Source organism: Pleurodeles waltl, chromosome 6, assembly GCF_031143425.1.
Source record: "Pleurodeles waltl isolate 20211129_DDA chromosome 6, aPleWal1.hap1.20221129, whole genome shotgun sequence".
Lineage (NCBI taxonomy): Eukaryota > Metazoa > Chordata > Amphibia > Caudata > Salamandridae > Pleurodeles > Pleurodeles waltl.
The window spans coordinates 1238365052-1238383833 of NC_090445.1; the positions used below are offsets into that span (position 1 = coordinate 1238365052).

General features: G+C 43.9%; 1 protein-coding gene across 4 annotated transcripts in view; it reads right to left on the reverse strand.

Annotated features, from left to right (window-relative positions):
- Positions 1–1862: 1862 nt before the first annotated feature.
- Positions 1863–18782, reverse strand: part of LOC138300782 (cGMP-dependent protein kinase 2-like) — a 3513105-nt gene continuing 3496185 nt past the window's right edge. The window contains exon 19 of one of the 4 annotated variants that reach the window (XM_069240551.1): positions 1863–5053. In XM_069240551.1, the coding sequence (XP_069096652.1) occupies positions 4958–5053 (96 nt within the window). In that variant the 3' untranslated portion in view covers positions 1863–4957. The remainder of the gene's footprint in view (positions 5054–18782) is intronic. The other 3 variants (XM_069240553.1, XM_069240554.1, XM_069240552.1) reach the window with 3 other exon arrangements.

The window sequence follows — 18782 nt, forward strand, 5'->3', positions numbered from 1 at the left end:
CATGTGAATTACAGGGCATTTCTCATATAGACGTCTTTTTTATACACTGTCTTACATTTGGAAGGATAAAATGTAGAGAAAGACAAGGGGCAATAACACTTGTTCTTCTATTCTGTGTTCCCCCAAGTCTCCCGATAAAAATGGTACCTCACTTGCATGGGTAGGCCTAATGCCCGCGACAGGAGACATGGACACATCACATTTTTACATTGAAAACTCACGGGTTTTTTGGAAATTGTCTATCTGTGGATTTTGATCTCTTGTTCAGCCGGCACCTAGGAAAACCTACCAAACCTGTGCATTTCTGAAAACTAGACACCTATGGTAATACAGGATAGGGTGACTTGTGGGGCTCTCACCAGGTTCTGTTATCCAGAATCCTTTGAAACCTCAAACTTTGGCCAAAAAAACACTTTTTCCTCACATTTTGGTGACAGAACGTTCTGGAATCTGAGAGGAGCAACCAATTTCCTTTCACCCAGTGTTCCCCCAAGTCCCCAGATAAAAATGGTACCTGACTTGTGTGGGTAGGCTTAGTGCCCTTGACAGGAAATGCCCCAAAACACAACGTGGACACATTACATTTTCCCAAAGAAAACAGAGCTGTTTTTTGCAATGTGCCTAGCTGTGGATTTTGGCCACTAGCTCAGCCGGCACGTAGGGAAACCTACCACACCTGTGCTTTTTTTAAAACTAGACACCTAGGGAAATCCAAGATGGGGTGACTTGTGGGGCTCGCACCAGTATCTGTTACCCAGAATCCTTTGCAAACCTCAAACTTTGGCCAACAAATCACTTTTTGGAATCTGAGAGGAGCCACAAATTTCCTTCCACCCAGCGTTCCCCCAAGTCTCCTGATAACAATGGTACCTCACTTGTGTCAGTAGGCCTAGTGCCCGCTAAAGGAAATGCCCCAAAACACTATCTGAACACATCAAAATTATCAAATACAAAACTACCTGTTTTTGCGGGGGCACCTGCGTTTTTTTTTCTGGGCTCAACAGCCATATAGGGAAACCTACCAAAGCCAAACATTTCTGAAAACTAGACACCTGAGGGAGTCCAAGGAGGTGTGTCTTGCGTGGATCCCCCAGTGTTTTCTTACCCAGAATCCTCAGCAAACTTCACAGTTACTTAAAAAAACAAATTTTTCCCATTTTCTGTGTGTGATCACCGCACGTGGACAAATTTCCTACCACCCAACGTTCCCCTCAGTTTCCCAGTAAAAATGATACCTCACTTGTATAGGTGGGCCAACTGCCTGTGACAGGGAAGAGCATAAAACATGTCAAAATTGAGGGGGAACCAAAGCGGGTCCAAAAAGGCAGTTTGGAAGAAAACATTTTTAGGCTGACAAGCGGGGCAGAATTATTATCGGTATCGATGTGACACTGATGGGTGGTAGGAATTTTGTGGATTCCTGCAGATTCCGGAAGGTTCCATCACAAAAATTTGGGAAATATGTGTGATTTCCAGCAAATTTGGAGGTTTACAGGGCATTGTGGGTAAGAAAATGGTGCGGGAGCATGTGTAGCACACCACCCAGGTCTCACCCAGATGTTTAATTTTCAGATGTGTCTAGGTCTTGTGGATTTTTCTACATGGCAGCGTCCCAAAGTCCAAAAAGTGCAGCCCTCACCATTCCAAGCGGGACGATTTTGAGAGTTAGACAAGCTCTCATGGTCAAATGTAAAACCAAAACCCAAAATTATCAAATGTCCTCTTGCTTGCCGTGGGATAACATGTTGTTGTTTGCAGGGGAAAGCTGAAAGACTGTTACCCCCTTCAGTTGGGGTGGGAGCATAACCATGCCGATACTGGTTGGTGGCCACCGCCCCACTTTTTTTCTTTGTTTTTTTATTCCCTGGCATCTAGTAGGCTTTCTGTCCCTCCCCCCCGGTGAGTGGATCAGGAGTAATTGCCCCATCTTCCCACCAGGTGGCAGAACAATATTGGCCTCATTTATTTGGGTTGGGGGTATGAAAATACCCTCACCCTCTTTTTTTGAAAAAAAAAAAATCTTCCCTGGTCTCTGGTAGCGTTGGGGGTGATATGGCCAAAGGTAATGTGCCCCCATGGGGAGCGACCCTTGCCCAGAGGGCAGGCCCCCAAACAGAACACACACATAAACCCACACACCAATCCCTGGTGCCTAAGTAGTTTCTGCCCCCCAAGGGCTGATTGGCCTAATAGAAAAAGGATGGCCTTAAATAAATTCCCCCCCCAGGGAGCGATCCTTGCCTAAGGGGTCGCTCACCTTGCATGAAATTGGCGCAAAAAAATAAAAATACCTGGTGTCTAGTGGTTTCTGCCCCCCTTGGGGGCAGATTGACCTAATAGAAATAGGCTGATCTGCCCCAAAGGGGGCAGAAATGACCTTAAAAGATTTTTCCCCTCAGGGGAGTGACCCTTGACTAAGGGGTTGCTCCCCACATCTAAAAAAAGAAAACAAACAAAGAAATACGATCCCTGGTGCTTAGATGTTTCTGTCTTCCTCTGGGGACAGATCTGCCTAATTACAATACGCCAATCTGCCCCCAAGGGAGGCAGAAATGACCTCAAACAAATTTGCCGGCCAGGGGAGAGACTCTTGCCCAATGGTTTGCTCCCCTCACGTGAAACTGACCTAAAAGAAAAACCCTGGTGTCTAGATGGTCCTAATAAAAATAGGCTGATCTGCCCCCAATGGGTGCAGAAATGGCCTAAAGTTAATTTTGTCCCCAGGGGAGCGACCCTTACCTAAGGGGTCGCTCCCTACATCTAAAAAAATAAAAGAAACACAAAAGTAATTACCCCTGGTGTCTAGAGGTTTCTGCCCCCCCTCGGGGCAGATCGGCCTAATTATAATAGGATGATATGCCCCCTGGGGGGGGCAGAAATGGCCTTAAAAATTATTTGCCCCTCCTGGGGACTGACTCTTGCCCAATGGTTTGCTCCCCTTTATTGTAAACAACAACAAAAAATAAAATCCCTGGTGTCTAGTGGGCATTTCTGATGCCCGATCATGCAGAAAGAGACATCAAAGGAAAGGAAAGGCGTTTCCTTTCCTTTGATGCCTCCCTCGCCCCCTCCACGTGATCAGAGGAGAGATGGTAAGGCATTTCTTCTCCGATCTGTGCTGGAAGCTGAGCTTCCAGTGCGGAGGGGGCAGCCTCTGATGAGGTCAGTGTGCGATCGTGTGCTGACGTCATCAGATGCCACGGGGGTTTGGGGGTGGGTCGGGGTGGAAGGGGAAGCGATTCCCCTTCCATCCCTGCCCAGGGGAGGGGGTGCCAGGCCCATGTCAGGGCGAGGTGGTTACGTCCCTGGTGCCTGAGCGCCACAGCAGCGGACGTAATCACCTCATCCCGGGCACCTGAGGGGTTAAAACAGAGACAAGTGTGTGTGAATGTATTTGTCTGTGTATCTATGCAAAAATCCCAGGCAAAATCCAAAAAACACCTCACAATACCTGACTTATATCACCTGTACCCAATTATTTTTTATAGAATACAGTTATTAGGGGGCTGTAACATCCCCAAACAACCCCCTGAAGCTATTCCCTTGATGGTAAGTAGATCTTCTCACCCCTAAAAGAGCTAATGCATGTTTGGAATCCCTTTGTGAAATCCAGTCAGAGGTAACTGAGGTGAATTAGGGAGTATACTTGCATCTATGGCCTAATTTACCTATGTGAGTAGGCTGTTTATATGTAAGATGAAACTTAGATGGATGGCTGTAAGGAAGAAGGGAGGAAGATTATTACATGCTGAAAAAATATAAATGGAGAAACCAGCTCATGTCTTTGGGTGCATGCCAGTTCCTATCATGCACAAGTACCCGTTCATTGAGTGTGGTTTTGTGCAAGGGCATCAATTTACCAAAATGCCAGTGGAAGTGACATCACATACCCATTGACTATAATGACATCACAGGAAGTGAAATCATCTGATCCCTAAGATTTTTCTAGGCAGGCATGTCACATGACCGTAATATGACGATTGATGATTTGCAGTGGATAGTATCACAAAGTAACATAAAGTTGCAGTTGGATAATATTACAAAGTAACACCAATTTGGACAATGCGCTGCTTTTCATCATGCTTTGGGCCCTTTCTGACCCCTAAATGACGTCCATAGTTGTGTGCTTCTCAGTGACCGGCACCAGTGTTATTCCTGATTTCACAATAAAGGAATAGAGATGAGAGTAACAAAGGGCTGAATTTTCACTGAGTACAGTTAAAATACTAGATAGTTTCCTCCAGTAAATACCATAAACAGTAGAGGTGTATGTGAGGCATTCCCACCTGCAAAGCTAATTTGCATTTTTCTAGGAAAGCATCCACATATGATTATAGAGATGTTAACAATTATCATGTACCCATGATCGCACAGTTACATACATTTTCAAGAAAAGCGTAAATTACACGAATGCTGATAGTTGTCTAAAAAAGCGGTTTTCACAACACTCAAAACGTGTTCACTTTTATAATCTGGTTTCACAGTCGTTACAGTGAATTACTTTTATGTCACTTAGTACAGATAAATTTACTTAAAAAAAAAAATATTCCCTTTTAATCATTGTTCCGTGTGCCAGCTGCTCTCTTTAAAATACCTGCTGCTACACCCAAATCATCATACTTGACAACAAATTCAGATTCTTTCGTGGATGACGAGAGGATAAACGGGAGTCAACTTTTTCATCTTAAATCTCTACATTTGGAGTTCTCTGACCTTTGCAACTATGCAACAAGGATGCTAGATCACAACTAAACAAACTTTGTGCCCCACCTGCATCACTTTCATCAGTAAGGAGTTCTGAGATTCTTTCCAGTAATGCAACATACAAGGCAACATTGTCATACAAAGGTTCTCTAGGAAAAAACATGTTTAGATCAGCACTAGCTCCCCTTTAGAGCGCGGCTCCTAAACAGTCCTTTGGTAACATCTTTGTTGTTAAACAACCAGGAGACTTTCTTTAGAAGTTCTTATCCCATCCTGAGAGCTCGTCGGGTGGGTCATCAATTTCAGGAAGGAAATTGTCAAAATGACTGTGATCAGTTATTCCTCTGAGCTGAAAGAGAAACAATAGAAATCATATTTAGTTATTGATTAATTTATCAATTAAATATTTATTTTAAAATGTTTATTCACTATAAATGGCACAAGCTTGCAAAAATGTACTTCTTCTCATTATTTTACAGCAATGTTCGGGAATTCCGTACCCATATGAAATATGAAGCTATTGCTCTGAAGAGATTAGATTTACATGTTGAAAGTTGTATTGTCTGCTCACTGTTGTAGGTAAATGTTGCTCTACTTCCTGTAAGCAAGTGGTTTATTCAAGTTAGATCATCCATGTGTTTGGTTAAAGCATGTTTCCTGTAATTGTCATAATTTTATGTCAAGACCGGAGGCTCCTATTATGCGTTTCTTTTCTTACTTTATTCGACAGCAGCAGTGAAGAAAAACTACAAATCCCATGAGGCTAACCATGAACAGCCAATGGGATTCAAAACGTAGTTCCAAACATAACAACCAATAGGGGTACACATGTAGCATTATGATGTCACTTGACCTCGAGCAGCCCTCTTTTCTTGCTGCTGCAGTCAATATAAGTACATATATAACGTTTCTCTTCACATTTTATTGATTATCTTATTGTTATGGTCATATACAGCTTGATATTAGCGTGCTCTCAGCCCATACTTGCTTTATACAGTGCTTGTTTTCCGTTTATTAACAGTTGGCAAGTTGCCGCATTCTTAAAATACCAGCCTCTCCCTCGCGCGCTGCTTTACAACGTTCGTTTTTTCCCTCGCCTCAGACAGCAACCATCATTCGCGTTGCGTCTGAGGCAAGGGAAACACCAAGGAGAACGCGCTCACTGCCATTTCTTCATTTCCTCGCCTTTTGTGCCTCACGCGACGACGACGCTTGGCCGGCTCCTTTCTCTGTGCCAGCGCATCGCTCTTCATTAGAACTCCGCCCAGGGGAGGAGATTTGCTACTCTGTCCTTTCCCTCAGGGTTTTAACCCTTTGTTGCCTGGTTTTCAGGTTACAAAGCTTATAACTTAGTTTTTTCATCTATAATTATGGAGACAGACGCTTCTTCAATGGAACAGGGTATTCCTAGTGATTTGGAATATATTAGACATGAGCTTTGCACATTTATTAGAAGTTCTGTGCATCAAGCCGTGTCTTCTTCTATTCAAAAGCTATCAAAAAACCTAGAAACATCTTTTTCAAATCTTATATCCAGATCTTCGGCCCAAACTGCGGGGGAATGCAGTCAGCGCCTATCACCCAAAAAGTCCCTTAATTTGGCGCAAAAGGATAGTGAGCTTGATTCACACATGACAGAGGACGCGGGTCCTCATAAGGCTCCTGCCAAGGAGTATAATAATACGGGTTCTTCCAAGCCATCTTTAAAGCGCAAGTCCAAGTCACATAATGTAATTCCGCCTGTCGTAGTCTCTTCCATCCCTGACACGGATGATGTCATGCCAGTTGTTATTTTTCGGACAAGGATGATGATGATTTGTTATCTGTCCCTCCTATAAAGAAACCCAGTGTTTCCTCCGTTGTTTCCCCCCTTTTTGATGCGGCGGGTTTTCCCATGTTTGATCCTGGACATATTCTTCATCCCAACTCAACTGAATGGTCCCCCGCAGACCATGTGGGTCGATATGTGGCTGCAAAATTATTTTCTCCATTAGATAAACAAACAAGAGGCAAGTTAAAATCCGAATGTCCTCGCCCGGCTCTTCCTCATAAGGCTACCATCACTCCCTCCATTGATCAGCCTTTGTTGACTTTTTCACTAAATTGGGCAAAGACCCTCGTAAGGGGGTTGATAAGGCTTGGTCGTCCTGTCAGGACAAACCTTTGGATGTCATTGGTCCGCTTATGTGGATTTTTGACCCGGTCGAATCGGCCAGGTTAGAGGGTACTTTTATCGACCCAGAAGAATTGTCATTGTGGGTCCAACGCTGTTTTTGCCTCCTGGGGAATGCTAATTCTGCTCTCATTCATGAGCGAAAGAAAGGTCTCCTACTCAAACTCGACCCGAAGTTAATCAACCTGGCAACCGTTCACCCTCATACAAAAACTGAAGGACTACTTTTTGGTGATCCTTTTATTAAGAACTTAAGTAAATATGTTGCCACATTCACTTCCTTGGACAAGGCTCAACAGTCCATGAAGAAAATGTTTAGCCAATGTATTTTTGCCAGGGCCGGTAGAGGCAGGGGCCGCTTTACCGGCCACGGATTCGTCAATCAAGGCTCCCGGGGATACTACAACGCTTCCTACCAGGAATTCAGACCACAATTTTATCCCCAGCGAGGTAGAGGCACCCGCTCCAGGTCCTTAGGGAATTCAAATACCTCCAATCCAACAGGTAAGTCCTCATGTCGGATCCTTTCCGATAGGAGGTCGTATTTGCCATTTTCTTTCAAATTGGTTAGAAATTACCTCGGATCCTTGGGTTCTAGACACTGTTCAGGGCTACAGAATACACCTCTACTCAATCTTTGTCCAAGTAGATACTCTTCCTTCTCCTCATTTTTACTCAGAAATGATCCAGCTCATTTCTCTCGAAGTAAACTCTCTCATTCAAAATCAAGCGATATCGCTTACCCATCCTCATCCGTTAGGTTTTACCAGACCAATTTTCTTAGTACAAAAGAAAAACAAAAAGATGAGACCAGTTATCAATCTCAAACACTTCAATTGGTTTGTGCTGTACTGCCATTTCAAAATGGAGACCATCCTTCACCTCAGACATACCCTTCTCCAAGGCGACTGGATGGTCCGTCTGGCTCTCCAAGATTCATATTTAGTGCTCCCAATCCATCCAAATTTCAGAAACTTTCTTCAGTTTCGATGGTTGGACCAAACATTTCACTTTACCTCTCTTCCCTTCGGACTATCGTCTGCTCCTTGGTGCTTCACCAAGCTCATGAAACCCATAGTAGCTTACCTGAGAGCGCAAGGGATAAGACTTCTAATTTACCTAGACGATATCCTCATCTTAAGTCAGTCTTCTCAGATTCTTCTCACACATTTAAAGATTACCTGTTCTCTCTTAGCAGACTTAGGTTTCATAGTAAACAGAGAAAAATCCCTACTAATTCCCACTCAACTCATAGAATTCTTAGGATTCCAAATCAATTCTCTTTCGGCTACTCTTCTTCTCCCAGCTGCAAAAATAAAATCCATAAAGTCAGAAATTCTCCAAATCCTACGCAGCTCCCTAATATCTCTCAGGTCATTAGCTCGAATAGTAGGTCACCTATCCTCTTCTATCCAAGCAATTTTTTCAGGTCCCCTTCATTATCGTCCTCTTCAAGGACTGAAGATTCAACACTTGAGAAAGGGGCTGTCGTATTCAGATAAAATCCCTCTAGATATCGAGTCTTGTACAGAGCTTCGATGGTGGATAGACCATTTAGATGCTTGGAACTGAAAAAGTATCTTTGCATCAGCCCCAGATATTGTGGTAGAATCAGATGCAAGTCGTCTGGGCTGGGGGGCCCGCTGTGGTCCCATCTCGACTGGAGGTACTTGGTCATCAGAGGAGTCCAAACTGCACATCAATTGTTTAGAGATGCTTGCTGGTTCCTTTTCAATCAGAAACTTGGCAAAACACAAAGTTCACTGTGCAATCCTTCTCAGGATGGACAATATCTCAGCAGTCAGGTATATAAATCACCTCAGGGGCACAAAATCCAAACCCCTATCGGATTTAGCAAAGAGATTCTGGGAATTTTACCTTTAAAACCATATTTCGGTTCATGCAGAATATCTGCCAGGTGCTCTCAATTCAGTAGCGGATTGGCATTCCCGTCATCTTCGAGATGCCAGCGATTGGCAGCGCCATCCATCAATTTTTCAGAAAATTCAGTCTTTAAGGGGTCCTCTTTCTATAGACCTGTTTGCATCCCGTCTAAACTCTCAACTTCCTCAATTTCACAGTTGGCGCCCAGATCCCTTAGCCTTGGCATCAGATGCCTTCTTACATGATTGGTCTCTTTCCCTCAATTACACCTTTCCTCCTTTCATCATGATCAGCAGGGTTCTAGCACAGCTCAGAAGCCAACACGCCACTATAATTCTGATAGCCCCCTTTCGGCAGTCCCAAATCTGGTTCCCTACTCTTGGAACTTTCTGTGGACTTTCCCTTGCTCCTTCAGTCCTTCCCAGATCTATTGATGGACCCTCTTCAACGTCCCCAACCCCTTATTATGGACAACCTTCTCACCCTATCCGCCTGGAAAATATCAGGACTTCACAACCTGCTCCTCTCATTTTGTCAGAAGCTTCACAATACATCTCAAATTCCTGGGCCCCTGGCACCAAGAAGGCTTACAAATCAGCCTGGTCTTTATGGCACAGCTGGTGTTTGGGAAAACATATCGATCCCTTTTCAGCAGATGTGATATTTATAGTTAATTTTCTTGCCGCAGAAGCCAGTAAAGGTAAGGCCTTCAGAACTATCAACCTTTACAGGTAAGCCATATCCTCTAATCATATCCATGTCAACGAGAAACCGGTAGGAGAACATCCGTTAGTCTGCCAACTTTTGAAGGGAGTACAATTTTCCAAACCACCTTTACCTAAATACAGTCAGTTGTGGGACGTTAATGTTGTTTTGAAGTTCCTGGTGTCATTACCTGATAATTCTGTTCTATCCTTGAAAATGTTATCTGCTAAATTAACAATGTTATAATGCCTGATTTCCATCAAACGACTGTCTGATGTCAAAGCTTTGGACATCTCCAACCATCAATTCACTCCTTCAGGAGTGTTATTTTCTGTGGTACGACAAACTAAGACTAACCTAATGTCAGTTTTCTATCCTTATTTTCCACAACATCTGAAATTATGTGTGGGTCAATGTTTAAAGGTTAACAAAAGACTGCAGATTTGAGAACATCCTCTGTTTCCCAACTCCTTATCTCCTTTAGGAAACCCTGTGATCCTGTTTCTGCCGCTACTTTAGCCCGCTGGGTTAGATGGATCATGTCCTTAGCGGGTTTTGACACTTCCATGATTGGAGCTCATTCTTCCAGAGGAGCTATGGCTTCCAAAGCCTTTTGGGCTGGTTCCCGCCTGAAGGATATTCTGAAATCTGCAGATTGGTCTAATGATAATATATTTCAAGTTTTTTGTTGAAAGCCTCTTGATAGTGTTTCAGTCAATGTAATTAATATGCTTTAAAATCGCATAATAGGAGCCTCCGGTCTTGACATAAAATGTAGATTTTCCTAGTCTATGACGGAAAGTCTTAATTTTATTAAAGACACGAAGGCGAGTATTATCCCACCTCTGGTATAAATATTTTTTCTCCCTCCCTTTCTTCCAGCACCAGTTTCCACCAATCAACCGGCTTCCTAGCTGTCCATCCTGCTCCAATGCTATGTTTCAGCCGAACTCTTCGATCCCTTCAAGTTCTGGAATATCACCATCTGGATTTTTTCGGAGCATACTTACCTCAATGGATTTTTGGACTTCTGTTCTGATGTGTTAGCCTTTGTTATGGCTCTGTTTATTCTTTGTTCCTTAATCCCTTTATTTACTTCTGATTGACTTCTTTCGCAAGAAAAGAGGGCTGCTCCGGTTTCTGCCGCTACTTTAGCCCGCTGGGTTAGATAGATCATGTCCTTAGCGGGTTTTGACACTTCCATGATTGGAGCTCATTCTTCCAGAGGAGCTATGGCTTCCAAAGCCTTTTGGGCTGGTTCCCGCCTGGAGGATATTCTGAAATCTGCAGATTGGTCTAATGATAATATATTTCAAGTTTTTTGTTGCAAGCCTCTTGATAGTGTTTCATTCAATGTAATTAATATGCTTTAAAATCGCATAATAGGAGCCTCCGGTCTTGACATAAAATGTAGATTTTCCTAGTCTATGACGGAAAGTCTTAATTTTAAACGGCTTCCTAGCTGTCCATCCTGCTCCAATGCTATGTTTCAGCCGAACTCTTCGATCCCTTCAAGTTCTGGAATATCACCATCTGGATTTTTTCGGAGCATACTTACCTCAATGGATTGTTGGACTTCTGTTCTGATGTGTTAGCCTTTGTTATGGCTCTGTTTATTCTTTGTTCCTTATTCCCTTTATTTACTTCTGATTGACTTCTTTCGCAAGAAAAGAGGGCTGCTCCTGTTTCTGCCGCTACTTTAGCCCGCTGGGTTAGATGGATCATGTCCTTAGCGGGTTTTGACACTTCCATGATTGGAGCTCATTCTTCCAGAGGAGCTATGGCTTCCAAAGCCTTTTGGGCTGGTTCCCGCCTGGAGGATATTCTGAAATCTGCAGATTGGTCTAATGATAATATATTTCAAGTTTTTTGTTGCAAGCCTCTTGATAGTGTTTCAGTCAATGTAATTAATATGCTTTAAAATCGCATAATAGGAGCCTCCGGTCTTGACATAAAATGTAGATTTTCCTAGTCTATGACGGAAAGTCTTAATTTTATTAAAGACACGAAGGCGAGTATTATCCCACCTCTGGTATAAATATTTTTTCTCCCTCCCTTTCTTCCAGCACCAGTTTCCACCAATCAACCTGCTTCCTAGCTGTCCATCCTGCTCCAATGCTATGTTTCAGCCAAACTCTTCGATCCCTTCAAGTTCTGGAATATCACCATCTGGATTTTTTCGTAGCATACTTACCTCAATGGATTTTTGGACTTCTGTTCTGATGTGTTAGCCTTTGTTATGGCTCTGTTTATTCTTTGTTCCTTATTCCCTTTATTTACTTCTGATTGACTTCTTTTGCAAGAAAAGAGGGCTGCTCGCAGTCAAGTGACATCATAATGCTACATGTGTACCCCTATTGGTTGTTATGTTTGGAACTACATTTTAAATCCCATTGGCTGTTCATGGTTAGCCTCATGGGATTTGTAGTTTTTCTTGACGGCTGCTATCGAATAAAGTAAGAAAAGAAATGCATAATACTCGCCTCCGTGTCTTTAATAAAATTTAGAATTTCCATCATAGTCTAGGAAAATCTACATTCTCTGCCATCCAAAATGATGCACAGCTTTTCAGTAGGGTCGTCAAAGCCACAGTAAGGTGTGGATCTGTAGCTGTCTGCAGTAGTACAAGGTGCTAAGGAAACTAGCCCTTCCTTCTGTATTAATGCAGAGTTATAAATGATAAAGGTTGTGAGTTGGACTTTGATCCCTTTGCACAAAACAATAATTGTGATTAAAGTAGAAGATAGGACCTTGGCATCCCAGGCTTCCAAACTCTATAAAGAACCGAATCCAGTCCTGCGAGCATTTTAGAAATGTCCTCGAAACAGACTTGCTGCAGTTTGCCTTCAACTGAATGTCAGTGCACCACAGGATTGTGGTAAAGAATATATGTTGAAAGATCTGACATCTCAACGGCCTAGGGGGTCTCCATCCCCTAGCATTTCCAAGCTTTAGGCTAAATGGATGTCCAATGGGTTAAGAATGGGGGTAGGGTGGGGAAAGTTATGGAGGAGGAGGTGAAGGAATGGGTTGAGAGGGGTCAGAAGGTTAGGTTTGGGAATCAAAGAAGGTGGGGTGAATGAAAAAAGAGACTGCACGCATGTCTTACACTTAAGAAACCAAACAGGAGTAAAATTTTACAAAAGAAATGGTTAACATTCTATCGTGGAATATAAATGTTCTAAAAGGGGAAAGGAAAAAGGTTATATTTTCGAAACCTTTTCATATGAAACTGACTATTTTGGCCTTCAGAAACTCATCTCACCAAAAAAGAGGCTGATATTCATAGTATATCCAAATGTTGCCAAGAATATATTGCATTTAGAATATACAATCTCGTAACTGCCATGTACTTCTCATCCCAGTAGGGCGTTTCTATTATTATTTTTAATAAGTTTCTTACAGCTATACGATCTAAAGTAGATCCTGAAGGTAGGTGGGCAAGGGTGGAAATAGCTGACCAACAGAGTAAAAGCCGTTTTGTTTGGTAGATGTCTATGCACAGAATAACCAGAACTCGCACTTTTTCACCAACCTAATGATCGAACTGAGTGATGTTAGTCTACCTACTATTATAATAAGTGATTTTTAATTGTACTCTGAGCCCAGCTCTCAACTCGACCAATACTTCCAACACAACTTGGCTGAGCAGGACCAGAACTTGCATATTAGATATGATGGCCAATCTGACTTTGTTTGATACATGGAAGAGCAAAAACTTCGGGACTACACTTTTTTCAGGCCTCAGACGCAATATTTTCGTGTAGATTTTTGTCTGAGTAGTGCTTCAATCTCTTAGATCTGAAATGTTGAGATCTTGTATTTGCTATATACCCGCAACTCAGCCATGAAATTAAAATGGGTAGGCAACTGCTATGTTAACACCAAGTATGTGCTAGATTATTCTGATTATATTGAGTATTTGTGTATATTTACACAGGAATTCCTTGTGACTAATCAAGGGTCAGCTCAACCTTTTGTGATCTGGGATTCCTTGAAAGCCTATATTAGGGGCATCTCTCAATCATTTATTGCTCAGATTTTCTAGGGAAGATAGCGAAGAAGAGAAAGCGATTATGTGCAAATTGAATAATCTAAAGCAATTGCATATGGCACAAGTTTCATTCCGCTACCAACTGTAGGAAACTACCATCGTGCCTGGCATGTTACCCCCATTTGTTTACAGTATGTATGTTTGTATTGCCTATGTGTCACTGGGATCCTGCTAGTCAGGACCCCAGTGCTCATAAAGTATGCCCTGTATGTGTTCCCTGTGTGATACCTAACTGTATCACTGAGGCTCTGTTAACCAAAACCTCAGTGTTTATGCTCTCTCTGCTTTTCAAATTGTCACTGCAGGCTAGTGACTAATTTCACCAATTCTGATTGGCACACTGGAACACTCATATAATTCCCTTGTATATGGTACCCAGGTACCCAGGGTATTGGGGTTCCAGGAGATTCCCATGGGCTGCAGCATTTATTTTGCCACCCATAGGGAGCTCAGACAATTCTTACACAGGACTGCCACTGCAGCCTGAGTGAAATAATGTCCACGTTATTTCACAGCCATTTTACACTGCACTTAAGTGACTTATAAGTCACCTATATGTCTAACCCTCACTTGGTGAAGGTTAGGTCCAAAGTTACTTAGTGTGTGGGCACCCTGGCACTAGCCAAGGTGCCCCCACATTGTTCAGGGTAAATTCCATACTGGCATATTGGCACACCCTTATAATTCCCTAGTATATAGTACTGAGGTACCCAGGGTATTGTGGTTCCAGGAGATCCCTATGGGCTGCAGCATTTCTTTTGCCACCAATAGGGAGCTCTGACAATTCGTACACAGGCCTGCCACTGCAGCCTGAGTGAAATAATGGCCACATTATTTCACAGCCATTTTACACTGCACATAAGTAACTTATAAGTCACCTAAATGTATAACCTTCACCTGGTGAAGGTTGGGTGCAAAGTTACTTAGTGTGTTGGCACCCTGGCACTAGCCAAGGTGCCCACACATCGTTCAGGGCAAATTCCCCGGACTTTGTGAGTGCAGGGGCACCATTACATGCGTGCACTATACATAGGTCACTATCTCTGTATAGCGTCACAATGGTAACTCCGAATATGGCCATGTAACATGTCTAAGCTCATGGAATTGTCACACCAATACCATTCTGGTATTGGGGGGACAATTCCATGATCCCCCGGGTCTCTAGCACAGAACCTGGGTACTGTCAAACTGCCTTTCCGGGGTTTCCACTGAAGCTGCTGCCAACCCCTCAGACAGGATTCTGCCCTCCTGGGGTCCAGGCAGCCCTGGCCCAGGAAGGCAGAACAAAGGATTTCCTCTGAGAGAGGGTGTTACACCCTCTCCCTTTGGAAATAGATGTGAAGGGCTGGGGAGGAGTAGCCTTCCCCAGCCCCTGGAAATGCTTTAATGGGCACAGATGATGCCCATCTCTGCATAAGCCAGTCTACACCGGTTCAGGGATCCCCCAGCACTGCTCTGGTGCGAAACTGGACAAAAGAAAGGGGAGTGACCACTCCCCTGACCAGTACCTCCCAGGGGAGGTGCCCAGAGCTCCTTCAGTGTGTCCCAGACCTCTGCCATCTTGGAAACAGAGGTGTTGGGCGCACACTGGACTGCTCTGAGTGGCCAGTGCCAGCAGGTGACGTCAGAGACCCCCTCTGATAGGCACTTACCTTTCTTGGTAGCCAATCCTCCTTTCTTGGTAGCCAAACCTTATTTTCTGGCTATTTAGGGTCTCTCCACCAGGGAATTCTTCAGATAACAAATGCAAGAGCTCACCAGAGTTCCTCTGCACTTCCCTCTTCGACTTCTGCCAAGGATCGACCGCTGACTGCTCCAGGACACCTGCAAAACTGCAACAAAGTAACAAGATAACTACCAGCAACATTGTAGCGCCTCATCCTGCCGGCTTTCTCAACTGTTTCCTGGTGGTGCATGCTCTGGGGTCACCAGCCTTCACCCTGCACTGGAAGCCAAGAAGAAATCTCCTGTGGGTCGACGGAATCTTCCCCCTGCTAACGCAGACACCAAAAGACTGCATCACCGATCCTCTGAGTCCCCTCTCATCCTGACGAACGTGGTCCCTGGAACAGGGGAACTCTATCCAAGTGACTCCCACAGTCCAGTGATCCTTCAGTCCAAGTTTGGTGGAGGTAAGTACTTGCCTCCCCACGCTAGACTGCAAACCTGTGTACTGCGTTATTTGCAGCTGCTCTGGCTCCTGTGCACTCTTCCAGGATTTCCTTCATACACAGCCTAGCCTGGGTCCCAAGTACTCCGTCCTGCAGTGCTCAACCCTCTGAGTTGGCCTCCGAATTCGTGGGACCCTCCTTTGTGACTCTGAGCCAGCTCCGGTTCACAAATCTTCTAAGTGTCTGTTCGGGTACTTCTGTGGGTGCTGCCTGCTTCTGTGGGGCTCTCCGAGTTGCTGAGTGCCCCCTTTGTCTCCTCCTCCAAGGAGCGACATTCTGGTCCTTCCTGGTCCCCAGCAGCACCCACAAACCTCTACCGCAACACTTGCAGCTAGCAAGGCTTGTTTGCGGTACTTCTGCGTGGGAACACTTCTGCAACCTTCAGCACAGTGTGGGACATCTTCCATCCAAAGGAGAAGTTCCTAGCTTTCATCGTTGTTGCAGCATCCTAAGCTTCTTCCATCCGGAGGCAGCTTCCTTGCACCTTCATCCGGGGTTTCCTGGGCTCCTGCCCCCCCTGGCACTATTGTGACTCTTGGACTTGGTCCCCTTGCCTTGCAGGTCCTCAGGTCCAGGTATCTGTCTTCAGTGCTTTGCTGGTGTTTGTGGTTCTTGCAGAATCCCCCTATCACGACTATTGTGTTCTTTTGGGGTAGTAGGTGTACTTTACTCCTACTTTTCAGGGTCTTCCGGTGGGGTATCTTGGACACCCTGACTGTTTTCTTACAGTCCCAGTGACCCGCTACAAGCTCTCATAGGTCTGGGGTCCATTCGTGATTCGCATTCCACTTTTGGAGTATATGGTTTGTCTTGCCCCTAGACCTATGTTTGCCTATTGCATCCTATTCTAATTCTAAACTGTTTGCATTACTTTTCTAACTCTTACTTACCTGTTTGGGGTTTTTCTACATATAACTTGTGTATATTATTTACCTTCTTACTGAGGGTACTCACTGAGATACTTGTGGCATATTGTCAAAAAAATAAAGTACCTTTATTTTTAGTAACTGAGTATTTTGTTTTCTTATAATATGGTGCATATGATATAAGTGGTGTAGTAGGAGCTTTGCATGTCTCCTAGTTCAGCCTAAGCTGCTTTGCCATAGCTACCTTCTATCAGCCTAAGCTGCTAGAAACACCTCTAATCTACTAATAAGGGATAACTGGACCTGCCACAGGGTGTAGGTACCACAAGGTACCCACTATAAGCCAGGCCAGCCTCCTACATTGGTGGTGCAGCAGTGGGATAAGTACTTGCAACTGCTTTACCAGATTGTCATTTTGTACTTTTCATAAGAGAATCATTTACCAAACAGTTCAGTGTATGTACACTTAACCTAAAAAAGTTAACTTTTCTGTTCTAAAACTTTTTACAAAGTTCTGAAACGTTTCTTAAAACTTCTAAAAGTTTGAAAAGGTTTTTTCTGTGCTTTCAAAAGTTCTAAAACGTTTTCTTTTCTCACTATCCTTAAACCTATACTATCATGTCTGTTGTAGATTCCACTCTCAAAACTGTTAATGCAACATTTGAGAGTTTGAACTATAAAAGTTTGAGGGGTCTCTGCCTGGATAGAGGTTTTGTATAGGAAAGAATCCTACAAGAGTTTCTCTTTAACATGCTTGTTGTAGATGACCAGAACCAGTCTGGACCATCACATGAGAGGTTAGAAAATGGGGAAGCTTCCCAGTCTGACTCAGGAGAGTTCCTTCAGAAAGCTGGGGAGGATTCTTACAAGGGCCTGCCCCCTAGCAGGACACCTTGGGAAGCTGGAAGTGATAGAGGCTCCCACAACAGTAGGGTATTTTTATCCCTAGGTGCCAGGTTACTAGGGTCCAGACAGTTAGGGACAGGCCCCCCTCTGAAACTTCCCACATTTCCTCTGTGTCAAAGCATTCCCAACCCACCCACCCTGATGATAACTTGTTAGAAAAGGAACTCAAAAAGATGTGGGTTAAAGAGACCAGACTGAAGCTTAAACAACAGCAGCTGGCCTTAGATATGGAATCCCTAGACATAGAGAGGGAAAGACAGAGGTTGGGGTTAGTTCCCCATGGTGGCAGCAGCAGTATTCCTGATAACAATCCTGTTAGAGAGCAAGATTCCAGGAATCTGCACAAGATAGTCCCCCCTTACAAGGAGGTGGATGACTTTAAAAAGTGGTTTGCTGCTCTTGAGAGGGCCTGTATGGTATAGTTGGTCCCTCAAAGGCAGTGGGCTGCTATTTTGTGGCTATTGTTCACTGGAAAGGGTAGGGATAGGCTCCTTACTGTTAGAGAAAGTGAAGCCAATAACTACAAAGTTTTGAAAGATGTACTCTTGGATGGATTTGGCTTAACCACTGAACAATACAGGATTAAGTTCAGAGACACCAGAAAAGAGCCTTCTAAAGACTGGACAGATTTTGTGGACTGTTCAGTGAAGGCCTTGGAAGGGTGGTTGCATGGCAGTACAGTTTCTGACTATGAACGCCTGTACAATCTTATTCTGAGAGAGCATATTCTTAACAACTGTGTGTCTGACTTGTTGCACAAATACCTAGTGGACTCTGATCTGACCTCTCCCCAAGAATTGGGAATGAAGGCAGACAAATGGGTCAGAACAAGGGTGAACAGAAAAGTTCATACAGGGGGTGCCAAGGATGGCAAGAAGAAGGATGGTAAGTCTTCTGAGAAGGGTGGGAACAAAAGTAAACATTCTGAGTCTTCATCAGGCCCACAAAAATCCTCTGGGGGAGGTGGGTCCAAATCCTCTTCTAATAATCAACCTAAAAAGCCTTGGTGTTGTTTATGTAAAGTCAAAGGCCATTGGACAACTGATTCCAGTTGCCAAATAAAAACACCAAACCTCCCACCACCACAACCCCTGCTGCAAATTCTAGTGCCCCTAGTAATAGCAGTGGTGGTGGGAAATCTACTACTAATAGCCAATCCAAGGGTGTAGCTGGGCTCACTATTAGCTATATAGTTGGGGTTGGTTTTGTTAGGGAGACCACAGAGGCTGTTTTAGTCTCTGATGGTGGCATTGATTTTGCCACCTTGGTTGCTTGTCCCCTTAATATGGATAAGTACAAACAACTTCCCCTCATCAATG